Source organism: Labeo rohita, chromosome 1 (assembly GCF_022985175.1).
Source record: "Labeo rohita strain BAU-BD-2019 chromosome 1, IGBB_LRoh.1.0, whole genome shotgun sequence".
Classification (NCBI taxonomy): Eukaryota; Metazoa; Chordata; class Actinopteri; order Cypriniformes; family Cyprinidae; genus Labeo; species Labeo rohita.
Genome location: NC_066869.1, coordinates 5142164 through 5155202, shown reverse-complemented (window position 1 = coordinate 5155202; position 13039 = coordinate 5142164). Strand labels below are relative to the sequence as shown.

Here is a 13039-nt window from a genome sequence, read left to right as displayed (position 1 = left end):
TGAGTTTGCTGATTTTAAATGTGCAGAATGTGTTTAGGTAAAAAAAAAAAAAAAAAGGGGAGTGTTTTGGTGTTTGTCTCCCCCTGCTGGTTGCACACAACAGTTATTAAACACTGTCGACACTACTTTCAGTCAAAGCGAAACCAAATTCACTCAATTTACATTTACCAGGGATTCTATGATGTGTAAATTCATTGGTGCACACTCATCTAAAAGACTTTTATTACATCACAATGTATTAACACCTACCCCTTTGAGCTTGTTGAACATGCTGTTTTCCTAATCCTGGCTAAAGAAAGTGAATTGGGTTTGAGGCTATTTCATGTTCACATTTTAATCCATTAAGAAATTAAAATATATTCTTTACGTGTAAACTGTCAGAAATGTTTCAGGTAAGAGAAAGCGTGCCTCTGTAATTTAGCATATAGATCTGGCACATTTCACTCAAGTGTGAACACAATCACAGCTTTAAAACATCATTATCATCATCACTGTAAACAAACTGAATGTTGTCAAAACATTGAATCTTACAATAAGAGCATCAACTTCACCTTAACAATGGCATCATGTCTAAAAGTCGTTTATTGTCTGATTGTGCTTTGGTTTGGAGAGTTTTTCTGGTCTTTTTAAACATGTATTGTAATCTGAATATAAATCAGATGTGGGTTCATTCATTGAGCGGTTCAGTTCCCGTGTTCGCCAGTAGAGGCTGCTGACGAGGTCAAACCTCTGTGCTCCCGTCTGGTTCTAGTTTATTGGAGAGGACCGTGAGGATCTTGTCGAATTTGGCGTAGCGCTCCTTGCGATCGGCCTTGGCACCCGTTTGTCCCCAGAAGAGCCGAAGGGCGAACTCCGTCTGAAACAGCTCCAGCAGCTCTGGGATTGGCTCCCATCCGGCTGGAGGCAGAGAACCACAGGTCATAATGCTTTGTGTGTATGTTTGTCAGTGTTGCCAATTTGGGCATTTTGTCACCAAATTTAGTGCCTTTCTCATTGCTGCTGCATTGAAGTCAGAGAACTGAATGCAAATACAATTTTATAACAAATACATTTAATGTATTTGTAACTTATTTTTTGTAATGTTCGAGACAAGGAGCCATTTTAGGAGTATGTTTAAAAGAAAATACTATTTCAGTTTTTTTTTACTTAAAAATGTTTAAATATGTTTCTTGCCGTTACTCTGTAATTGTGAAATTTACTAGCAATTTCTGCAAAAGCTAGTTTGCATTGACAGCATTTGGCTGGGGCGTGTGTGTGTGTGTGTACCGGAGAGCAGGCCGTGAGCGTGTTGCGTGCAGTCGTTAGCGTGTAGCGCGGCGTTGCGTGCCGACTGCAGCAGGTTGTAAAGCAGCTGGCAGCCTCTGTCGGTGGATTCCACGCTGTCCTCACCCTCCATCAGCCTCAGCAACGGCACCATGTGCGGCAGAGACAGCGGCCCCGACACCACGGTGTCTACAACACAACACTTGCTGGAAACTCACTCAACATCAACACGAGACACAGTTAGCTTACGACAAACACTCACCGTCACCCTCGTTCAGCGATTTCATGAAGGGTTTAAGACTTTTTTCAAACGTCACGGCACTGTCGGTGTGATTGCGCCTCAGCGCTCTCCACGTCATCTCCAGCCTCACCACCTGTGATATTATTTATATATTAAACATTAAAATGATGGGGAAAACATAGTTGTTTTTTTTTCATGCACTGGTCAGTTTTGAGATTTTTGGGCTGTTTGGCTTTTCATAACATATCTTCTTTCAGACTAGTATAAAGAAAACATCCAAAACACATCCAAAACACATTTTGCTTATTCTATTACAATTTCTCTATTTGCATCTGTAGATTACAATACATATTATTAAAAGTTTGGTTCTCCACTTCAGCAGCACTTAGATACACCAAAACATAGAGATTTATTCCCTTCTTTTACTGATGGGTTTGTTCATATTTCATTGACATGGTCTTATTACTGCACTTTATCTATTTGGATCTATGGATTTAATTTATAATACGTATCTTTAAAGCATATTTCTCAAAATTAGTTTTTTCTCTACTTCAGCAGCACTTACATACTTCCTCTCTATATTCTGAAGGTTTTTACTGAGGGGTTTGTTCATATATCATTCACACTAATTTATAGTACATCTTTCTCCTAGAAACTTGGAGAAAGTACTTATATGTAAAGGTTGTGAGTTTTTTTCTCTATTTCAGCAGCACTAACATTCACCAAACTTAATAGTTTTATTTCTGTCTATATTCTGAAGGTTTTTACTGAGGGGTTTGTTCATATATCATTTACACTGTTGTATTATTGCTCTTTATCTGTTTGCGTCTGTAGATTTAAATTCCAATACACATTTTAAAAGTTTGTTTCTCCACTTCGGCAGCACTTTCATACACCAAAACTTACAGTTTTATTCCTCTCTATATACTGAAGGTTTTTACTGAAGGGTTTGTTTATATTTCATTCACACTGATTTATACAACATTTTATTCGTAGAAACATGGAGAAAGTGCTTACATTTAAAAGTTGTGAGTTTTTTCTCTACTTCAGCAGCACTAACATTCACCAAAACTTACAGTTTTATTCCTCTCTATGTTCTGATGGTTTTTACTGAAGAGTTTGTTCATATTTCATTCACACAGATTTATACAACATTTTATTCCTAGAAACATGGTGACAATGTGTTTGTTTTCTGTCTCTTGACAGTATTTTCTGATTTATGGAGTGATGAAAAGAGAAATTTAAAATCCCCTCTTGAAAAACTCTAATATAACAAAAATCAGACAAGAATTCTGAGCCTGACTTTATGAAATCTTCAGATTTTTATCCTGGAAATGAATGCAAATTAGTGTGTATTTAATTATTTGGATATTTAGACTTTTTTCCAATTCAACTGGGGAAGAAAGGTGATAACTATTAGTTACATTTTGTCCTGTTCTTTAATATGTAATTTAAAATGACTATTAGTTCTGCATTTGAACTCCGTGTAGGAAGTACCTGCGGCATCTCCAGTGCTTTCATGACGGCGGAGAAGGCGTACAGGTCGTGCGCGGTGTTGCGCAGCTCCTGCGCCAGCTGGATGATCCTGTGCAGCACCGTCGCCCGCTGACCCACCGTCCCCGTACAGCCCAGAAGATCCACCACAATGCCCAGAGCCAGAGTGTGATGCCTGATGGGGAATCATACCTTCATGTCATCACGCCACATGACATTATCACTATCACCATCATCATCACTGTGACACCACACACCTCTCCAGCAAGTCCTGTCTCAGCTGGCCTCCATGCGGCAGCGTGATGAGCTCCAGACCGGTTTCCACTCCCATGAGCCTCTTCTGCTCCACCGTCACACCTGTGACCCGAGCCACCTGAGGCAGATGTGTGTTGACTGGGTTATTTTTATGAACTATTATAGTTTTTATTAATATTTTGAACTGGCATTTAACAACTGCAAAAACAGATCTTTCTCAGTATTTTTGTCTTGCTTTCCAGTACAAATATCTAAACAATTTTAAATCAAGATACATTTACTTGAGAAGCAAAATGACTTTAGGTATCAAGTTTTATTTTAGGGGAAAAAAAAAGTTTTTGCATCAGTTTTGGTTTATTACTATTTGGTTTAAATACATTTTATTTCAGTTTTAGTTTAATAGTCATTTATTTTAAGTACAAAAAAAAAGATATTTTTTGTCTTGTTTTCCAGTACAAATATCCAAACATTCTTAAATCAATATACACTTACTTTAGAAGCGAATTAGCTTAAAATAATTATTCTTTCTTATTCTAGAAATTTAGATATTTAAAAAAAAAAAAAAATTTCATAAGCATAAACTTGTTTAATTGCTGAGGTAATTGCTAGTCATCTAATATTTTATTTCATCTTCACTGTTCATGTTTCACTAGTTTCAGTGAGTGATGATAATGTTGGCGTGTGGTACCTGGCAGTTGACACTGAGCATGTGCAGAGCGGTGGTCCTGGCGTCGGTGCATGTCAGCAGCTCTTTGACCTTCAGCAAGACGCTCTGATCCAGCGGACGGTTGTTGTCCGGCAGCAGAAGCGAGCGGAATTCATCCAGACGGAAACATGATGTGGTCTCAGTCTGTGGTCGCTCGAAACGCCAGTCGCGCTCCTCCTCCTCGATACTCTCGCTCTCCCTGTGCTCCTCCTCCAGCTTCTGCGCCTCCAGGAAGCCGAAGCTGGTCTCGGTGAGACGCGCGCGGCTGGTCCATCGCTCCTGAGCGCGGAGACGTGCCGCGTGACCTTTGGGCAACATGGTGATGGGGACCTACGCAAGGTCAAAAGTGAGTTTATAACGTCTAACTATTAAAATATTATTAATTAGGTTTCTTTGGAACATTGAAGTCAATTTGCAAACAGTTTTGACTTCCTTTAAATTCTAAAATTGAAACTCTTACCTGCGGCACCAGCTCACCGTACAGGCCGCCAGGATCAGACACCGGTTCATGTTGAGTCGGGGTGAAAACGATGGAGATCCGCAGCGGTTTGGGAGGCGCTCGTGAATGCAGCTGTCCATCGGAGCCGCGCAGAGGACAGCCGCCGAGACTCGACTGGCTAGGCGGAGTGGCACAGGAAGCAGCTGGGCTGAGCACAGGCTCACTTCCTGTGCGGAACACCGGAGAGACGGGGGCGGGGCTAGACTCCTGTGACGGACAGCTCTGAGGGACACCTGCACAACATGAACAAATCATTCTGTATGATGATCAGACCTCAGATCAGTTTACAAATATGTTCACACATGTGTGTTTGTACCTGTGCGGAGGTTGCTGTCAGATTGTGCGGACTGTAGAGAGGGTCTCCCCACTGTCTCTAGATTAGCAGGCTGACTGCCACTCCTAACACACAGGTGGTGAGGTGGATAATTAGCTTGAACACTTTAAAAAACAAAGATGTCATCTGCTAGACATTCATGAGCTTTCCAGCATATGTGTGTGTTTACCTGAGCAGGGTGCTGCTGCTGATCTGCAGTGTCTCTTTTTGTGAGGAGCTCAGGCTCCGCCTCTTGCTCTGACCATGTGACAGGAGGGAGGAGCTCGATGACCTCGCAGCCTGGCGCTCGCTGATGATGCGTAGAGGCACAGTGCGCGTGATTGGCTGAAAGATAATGGCGCCGGTGGAATGTGAGATGGGACGGCGTCCGCCGACGTGAAAGCGAATTAATGCTGGAATATTATCGAACTGATCGTTCTCAAACTGAAAGAGCTCCCGGGTGTAACCCTATAAACACACACACACACACACACACGTCAGACTCAGCATCTCTCAGAAATGATAAACGCTGAGACGGATGGCACACCTGTTTGGGTCGCAGCACGACACGTATGATTTTGAAGTGCATGGGTTGATTTTTCCACATGCAGGTCAGGACGTAATCGCCCGCGCTGGAGCTGGAGTCACGCACCAGAAACTCCCCGTCTCTACACAACAGCTGCTCCGCACCCTGAACAAACAGATTAAAAAATATATCAGCAAAAATAGATTTTAGAAACAAATAAGGCAACAGATGAGTAAATAGATAAATCAATAAACAATAATATAGCTACACAATAATAATAAAAAATTGAAATTAGGTGTTACTTTTAATAAAGTGTAAAAATAAATGAGTTTATAGGTAAATAAATAAATAAATAAATAATAAAAAGTTCAATAAATAACATTTTTCTTTAAATAAAGAATAAAATTAGATTGAAGCAAACATTTAAATGTGTGAATAAATTAGTAAATAAATGATAAAATAAAATAGTAACAGAAGCTAAATAGATTCCAGTTTAAGTTTTCAAAACATCAAAGACAAAAAAGGGTTTAAATTGTTGTTGTTTTTCCAAAAGTTTTCTCTTTAATATAATTGCATTTTTGTTTTTGTTTTTCTGAGCAAAAAATAAATAGCAAATATCTTGTCAGGCATATTTACGACAAAAATCAATTTATGACATATTAAAAGACAAATTACTTTCGCTCAAATACTAGTAAGTTGTAATAACACTAACCTAGGTTTTGCTGATTTATCAGTAAGATTTTTTTACTCATTTAAAACAATAAAATTTAATATGCTCCCTTATTCGTTTATATATTTTAACATGTACAAGTCAGAATAAGCATGTTGTTTGAATTTTTACATAAATATTGTGATACACTGAATAACAATGCAACATTATTTCAAACAAATCTTGACATTTTATTCTCAAAAAAAAAAAACTTATTTGAAACCTTAAAAAAAAGGCACTTTACTGACATTTAATGTGCTTTCTACGGACGTAAAATCACTAAATTTCTTTTGATGTGGACATCTTAATGTCTTTGACCCATTAATATTTTTAATGTAAACTTTTTTTAAGTAAAAATGTGGTCTTTATACAAGAAACTATATAGATGTCTTTTAGATTTTAAGATGAGGGTCCCATTCTAGATTGAAAACCAAAAAGAATAGTTCAGCTAGAAATGAAATCAAAACCCATATGCTATTGTTCTTTTCCAAGGAACACAAAAGCAGACATTTGAACATGGAAACATGTGAACACGTGTCAGTTCCTCACACCACAACATCATATGACCAGAGAAGACTTGGAATAATGCATGGATTGTGCTACTTTTATGATTTTAATGTGCTTTGTTGAGCTTTTTATGTTTCTGCTGCTATAAATGTTCATGTGGAAGGGAGCTGCATGAACATTCTTCAAACATTTCTCCTGTTCTCTTCCACAAAGGAAAATTACAGCATACTGCAAGTTTGGACTGACATGTAAATGTCAGTGAACGATACACACAAACACACCTCACGCTGCAGCTGTCCATGATACCAGGCGTGACTCCTCAGATCTTCAGTGCTGAGTTTGAGCTCCTCCTCCAGCTCCTTCTTCAGAGAGTCCATCTCCTTCAGGCCTGAGAACACCTTCAGAAACATCACAGTAACAGTAAAACACCGGTGTTCTAGTGGGGTAAAATATGAGTGATAAAGTGACTCTCTCACCTGACTGATGAAGGCCGTCACACTCTTCCTCCTGCTGCAAAACAGAGCACAACAGATGATGTGTGTTGCTTTCTTTACAAAACAGTTCAAACTAATTATGTTGTTCATTGTAGTATTTACATTTCTGTATTTGTCATACACTTTTAGCACATTCAAGTGCATCTGAGGTGCACCCGGTTTATCCACTGTTCAGATTCCCTGATAGCACACGTACATCACAGAGTCGTCTATTTGACATCTGCATTTACATCTGCAAGTCGTGTTTGTTAGAGTGTTTGCTCATCTGCAGTAAGTCTATTGAATGTTTCCTATCAGATGTCAAATAGACATCTATTAGATGTCTGTAAGATGTTTATGATATTGAATGTATGTAAAACTGACATCTAAAAGACGTCTGTCAGATGTTTGTACACAGCAGATGCTTTCCAGATCAAGAGATCTTTAACAGACATCTTGCAGACGTACGCGTTCTATCTGGGTTAATATTCTGGAAATGAATGCAAATTAGATCAGGGTTCCAGAAACCCAAATGTTTAAGTTTGTACAGCATCAAAACACATGCGCATGGTCATCAGGCATAAACTTTAGTTTCTTCAGCTGCTCTCTCAAGCCGACTGTCCTGAGACCAGTATTATGATCTAGTACACATCCATGATGATCATCCTAGTGCAGGGATTTAACACAGTACAACACATTTTGCTAGACATGCATTCAAGTCAAAGCCACTTCCTCTCCCTGAATCCGTCCACCACACCCTCCGTCTGCTCAGAACGCTGACCGTCCCAAACTCTTCTTCGTTAAAAACTCTACCTTTTCAGTAAAGACCTCTGAGAACGGCACAGTAAAGCGCTTCAGATCGCTGACATGGAGACTCTTGTTTTTAAATCACTTGGCTTTAATGGCGTTTCCTTCCCATCGCGCAGCCAAACCCGCCACATTGTGTCCTCTGGACATCAGGGAATGTCCTGGGATTGGTTGCCATGGAAACGGATGTTATGGGCTTTTCCTGACCTTCTGGATTCAAGGTCGATTCTGTCAAACCCCCTGAAAACAATTAACACTCAGGCTATGAGCTCACTTTACTGTACTTTCTTCATAGCCATGCCCTAATGACAGCAACATGAGTGTAAAACAGTGACCGAGATAAAGCTACACTAAGAAAAGTACTACAGTTTCTCTGTGTTACCATGTTTTTTGGAAGTGTGCTATATTGATATTTTGTATTGTATAATAATAAAATACTTTGATAAAAAAATAATAATAATAATGTACACATGTTATCAGTCTGATCTAGCATTTGGAAGACATTATTGTTTTTCAGAGTCAAAGTTTGCTAATAACACACACTTGAGTTCAACTCACAGCAAGATAATGCAGGACAGCTGCTTTAGACGCAAACTTACTTAAAGTATCCACAACTCGACCTTACTGCAACAAATAGAGTTTAAAGAGCAGATATATCGTGTAGAATATCAAAGGTCTCTGCAGCAGCAGTTCTGCCCTTCCCATCGCAAACAGCGGGATAATCATTAACAGCCATAAAGAATCCGCCGCGAACATGGAGAAGCGGCAGAAACTTACCTGGAAAAATAAAAGAAATCCCTGTGCTGGAGTTTCTCAACGGGAGATCATGATCCGAGTGTTTCTTCCTCACAGCTGACGAGTTCGCACACGCTCCGCCGCGCTCCTCCCGCGCGCGCACGCGCCGCTATCTCTCGCGCATTCCTCGCATTCCGCGCACACTCACCTGTGTGACACCTCCTGAGGCCCTGAAAACCCGCAACCCGACAGACATGCCTGATCTCCGGCGGCAGAGAGAGACCTGTGTCGGCTTGATCTGTCGACGCCCCGTTCAGCTGCGCTTAACCAGAGACGCGCGCGTTGCGCAAGACGCCGCGTTCACACCGTATGCGCGTTCACATGGAAAAATCCAAAGTGTGCGCCGTGACATGTTGCTCTTAAATGACGACAGAATGAGAAGGGAAAAAACTGTTAACTTATGTTGTACCTGTAGGTATATTTTAATAGGGCAGCCCGGGGCATGCTGTCACACGTTTTACTCAAATGAGTATTTCTCAGGGTAAAAAGCAAATTCCTTAAAATAAACTTTTACAAGTAAATACAATAAAACGTTGGAACATTTTCATGCTATTAAAGGACATAGTATTTGTGGTCACAGTGCAACCTGCCATTGACACTGACATTTAACTAGTATGTTACCTTGGAGGAAAAAAAAAACTTAAGTAGCAAAAATTGGATATTAAGTAAAAATCATGTTCCACAAAGATATTTTGTACATTTTATACCGTAAATATATCAAAACTTGTCTTAATATATGATACTTTGATATGTAATATGCATTGCTAAGAACTTGATTTGGACAACTTTAAAGGTGATTTTCTCAATATTGTGATTTTTTTGCACCCTCAGATTCCAGATTTTCAGACAGTAAAGCAACATATAAAACGCTTAGTTTTGTTGTGGCCACGAGTTTAACTACCGCAGAAATCCGGGATTAACAGCATAACTGACTTCATGATTGGTATTTGCATATTATATTAGATTATATTATACTGCACTCTGCGTGGCATCGATAAATCGACATTCAAATAAAGGTCTAACAATTGCTATTCAACTATAATTCAACCAATTCCATGCATGCAAACCATGCAGCCATGTACAAATTATTAGTTTACTCACTAAAACCAATTCTACTTGAATTTGGCACTAGGTTCAATATAATTAATAAATAGGAATGGTGAATTAAATATGGTCATAAACTAACCTGAGTTTGTGTTTGGTGGGAGGGGCGTGGTCTTCATCACAGGTGTGGGTTGGGAGCTGGAGACAGGATGCGGAGACTCTCTGGTTGTCACGGCGACGCAGTCGAGGCACAATGCTTTGACGGAAGAGGTCAGTGGTGGGTTTGACCAGGTCAAGCGATGAGGCCAGTGAGTACTTACGACTCATAGTGCCAGTCATTACTGTAGAGTTATTCTCTGAGGAGAGAGAGAGCGTGATAGTAACGATAATGTAGCACAAGGACACAGTGAAGAGTGATACTGATTTATCTGTGTGTGTTTTCACCTTTCTCAGGCTGTATTATCTGCTGTTGTTTCTGTAGTTGATTTATGATGGTTGATCTGTGATCCGGATCTTCAACTCCCATCAGTCTAAGATCATCTTCTGTCACTAATAGGAGACCCTACACACACACACACACACACACACACACACACAGCGTTTCAATATTTTAAAGGAATAGTTCACTCAAAAACGAAAAATTGCTCTTAATGTACTCAGACTCAGGCCGTCTGATATGTGGATGAGTTTGTTCATCGGATTTGGAGAAACGTGTCATTCCATCACTGTCTCAGCAATAGATCCTCTGCAGTGAATGGGTGCCGTCAGAAAGTGCATCCAAACAGCTGATAAAAACACACAATAAACAAATCACAATAATCCACAAGTAATCCACACCACTCCAGTCCATCAGTTCACATCTTGAAAAGACGAAGGTGAAAACAATCCACTATTGAGACATTTTTAACTATCTGAGTCCATAATCCGAGTCCATAATCCATAATAACCTGTTGTTTCTCACATCAAAATCCACCCACATATTCTGTTTTGGCTTGTAAATGGTGCTTGATCTGTGCAGACTTCTCTCCTGATTCAAACCAGACCACTTTTTTTTCACTGGAGGAAGCGTTATTATGGATTATGGACTCATGTTTTAAAAACATTTTAAAGGGGTCATCGGATGCCCATTTTCCACAAGTTGATATGATTCTTTAGGGTCTTAATGAAAAGTCTGTAATATGCTTTGGTTAAAAATTCTCAATGGTTGTGTAAAACAACCCCCTTTTTACTTTGCCAAAATCAGCTCTGCAAAAATTATTCATTATTACATCCAGCAACACAACAATTCAGTCACTCAATCAGAGATATTCTTGTCTAATTTACATCCCTGCTCCGGCATCAAAACAAAGAGGTCGGACTGTTACAGCTGATCTGAGGTAAAACGCTCATGTCAATCAACTATTGTGGGAGCGGCTTCTGTTGGTGTGACGGCACACAGACAGGCATCTGAGAATGGCTCGATTTGAGAAAGGGGATATTATTTTTACAGATTAATTAAAAATCACTGCATGGATTTTTATCATTATAGGGTAGATTTGTACATACACTGCCAGCACACATTAATGTTCAAACAGCATGAAAAAGTGAACTTAGCATCCGATGACCCCTTTAATGATGGATTGTTTCAGCTTTTGTCTTCTCAAGATGTGATGGACTGGAGTGGTGTGGATTACTTGTGGATTGTTGTGATGTATTTGTCAGCTGTTTGGACTCTTGTTCTGACGGCACCCATTCACTGCAGAGGATCCATTGGTGAGACAGTGATAGAATGACACATTTCTACAAATCTGATGAACAAACAAACTCTTCTACAGTAGTCTCGCTGTGTGAAGAATTATTTTCAAAGTACAAATATTCCATGTAGTCCCTCAAATAATAAACTGCATGTGTAATAATTGTAAAAAGAATGTGACAAATGCACTTTAACATAGATTTATATAAAATATCACCTGGACAATTAGAGACAAAGTAAATATAAAAGAAACACGTGTGTACCTCGAGGCCGTAAGTGTGTTTCTCCAGCACGCCCGTGTACTGCGGCAGTCCGATCTGTCTCAGCCAGCGCGCGATCGAGCGATTGTTCATGGCTCAAATCTACAGACAATCTGCTTCATCAGTTCTAAAACACAAAAATGATTAATCGCGATTAATCACATCCAAAATAAAAGTTTTTGTTTACGTAATATATGTGTGTGTACTGTGTATATTTACTCTGTATATAGAAAGGCACACACATACATATTTGAAAATATTTACATCTATATATTTATATTCATGCATCTTATGTTATATATAAATATAAATTGTATATATAAACATACATTTTTCTTAAACATATACATGCATGTATGTGTGTGTGTGTGTGTGTACATATAACTATAAATATACAGTACACAAACATGTATTATGTAACCAAAACTTTTATTTCGGATGCGATTAATCGCGATTAATCGTTCGAGCTGCACACCCTCAGAAAACAGTCACTGATCGACATATGCAAGAGCGGTGTAGATATATTTCCACTTATATCTTGAGTAATATTTACTCAGTACAGTTATTTTAATTTTATGCAATTCATGTTGTATAACATGTATGTCTTGTTAATATGCATGCACAAAAATCATGGAAATAGTTAATTCCAGACACCATTATATAAATTAAACTTTCAGTTCATGTTTGTTATGCAGCCAAATTGTCTTTTATCAGTGCAAATGTAAAATTAATTTGATTCCTACCTGTGCTGCTCAACTCCTGATCGTATTTTCTCGTATCCGTTATATCTTCTCTTTTTCTTTATGTTTTGCTCATCAGTTGTGTTTTTTCTAATATTATTTTCCCGCAACTGTTGTCCGCATCTGTCTTTCTCACTGCGTTTGAGTTCCAGCGGCCGCAGATGGAGGAACCTGAGGCGCTGCGTTCTGATTGGCTGCTGCAGCCGCTGTCCTCTTATCAGCCAATCACAGCGCAGGAATCTCCGTGTGAAGTTGTGGCTTCGGTCTGCAGGTTGAGACACATTCAGTGTTTTTCAGAACAACATCAGCTCGTCTCAGGCTGGCGGTTGTGTGAGAAATTAGCAGGTAACGATCTTGTAACTGGTCCGACGTGATTCTAGTCATTCCGAGGTGGTGTGTTTATTCCCAGGTAAAATATAAACCTGAATGACTGGGAGTCACTTTGAAGCAAATAATAAGTCATATATGAAAATGTGAGTATTAATTAGGGGGATTCTTTTAGTTATGATTCTTTGCAGTACAATACAATGTAAATAAATAAATGCAACATTGTGTCGCGCTCCAAGCTGTAGTTTAATTTTTACACCAGGAGGTGGTGTGAGTCAATTTACGACCACAAACCACATGTAGCGCCTGGAAACGCTAAAATGAGGCCTAACGTGCTGTTTATAAGAA

The 13039-nt window shown here is 39.3% G+C and overlaps 1 protein-coding gene across 6 annotated transcripts; it reads right to left on the bottom strand.

Annotated features, from left to right (window-relative positions):
- Positions 1 to 40: 40 nt before the first annotated feature.
- Positions 41 to 12516, bottom strand: sh2d3a (SH2 domain containing 3A). Of its 6 annotated transcripts, XM_051107842.1 has the most exons (16): positions 12368 to 12516; positions 11628 to 11751; positions 10077 to 10194; positions 9775 to 9988; positions 6990 to 7023; positions 6795 to 6911; positions 5319 to 5462; positions 4962 to 5239; positions 4775 to 4857; positions 4420 to 4691; positions 3942 to 4289; positions 3256 to 3371; positions 3002 to 3173; positions 1526 to 1637; positions 1267 to 1452; positions 41 to 897 (listed from the first exon to the last, which is right to left on the bottom strand). In XM_051107842.1, exons 2-16 carry the CDS (start codon positions 11715 to 11717, stop codon positions 722 to 724), a joined length of 2460 nt encoding a protein of 819 aa, XP_050963799.1. In that variant the 5' UTR covers positions 11718 to 11751; positions 12368 to 12516; the 3' UTR covers positions 41 to 721. The 6 variants fall into 6 exon arrangements, with proteins under 6 accessions (XP_050963799.1, XP_050963817.1, XP_050963825.1 ...); XM_051107860.1 differs by lacking the exons at positions 9775 to 9988; positions 10077 to 10194; positions 11628 to 11751; positions 12368 to 12516 and adding exons at positions 7800 to 8033; positions 8571 to 8869; XM_051107868.1 differs by lacking the exons at positions 9775 to 9988; positions 10077 to 10194; positions 11628 to 11751; positions 12368 to 12516 and adding exons at positions 7800 to 8033; positions 8393 to 8515.
- Positions 12517 to 13039: the final 523 nt, after the last annotated feature.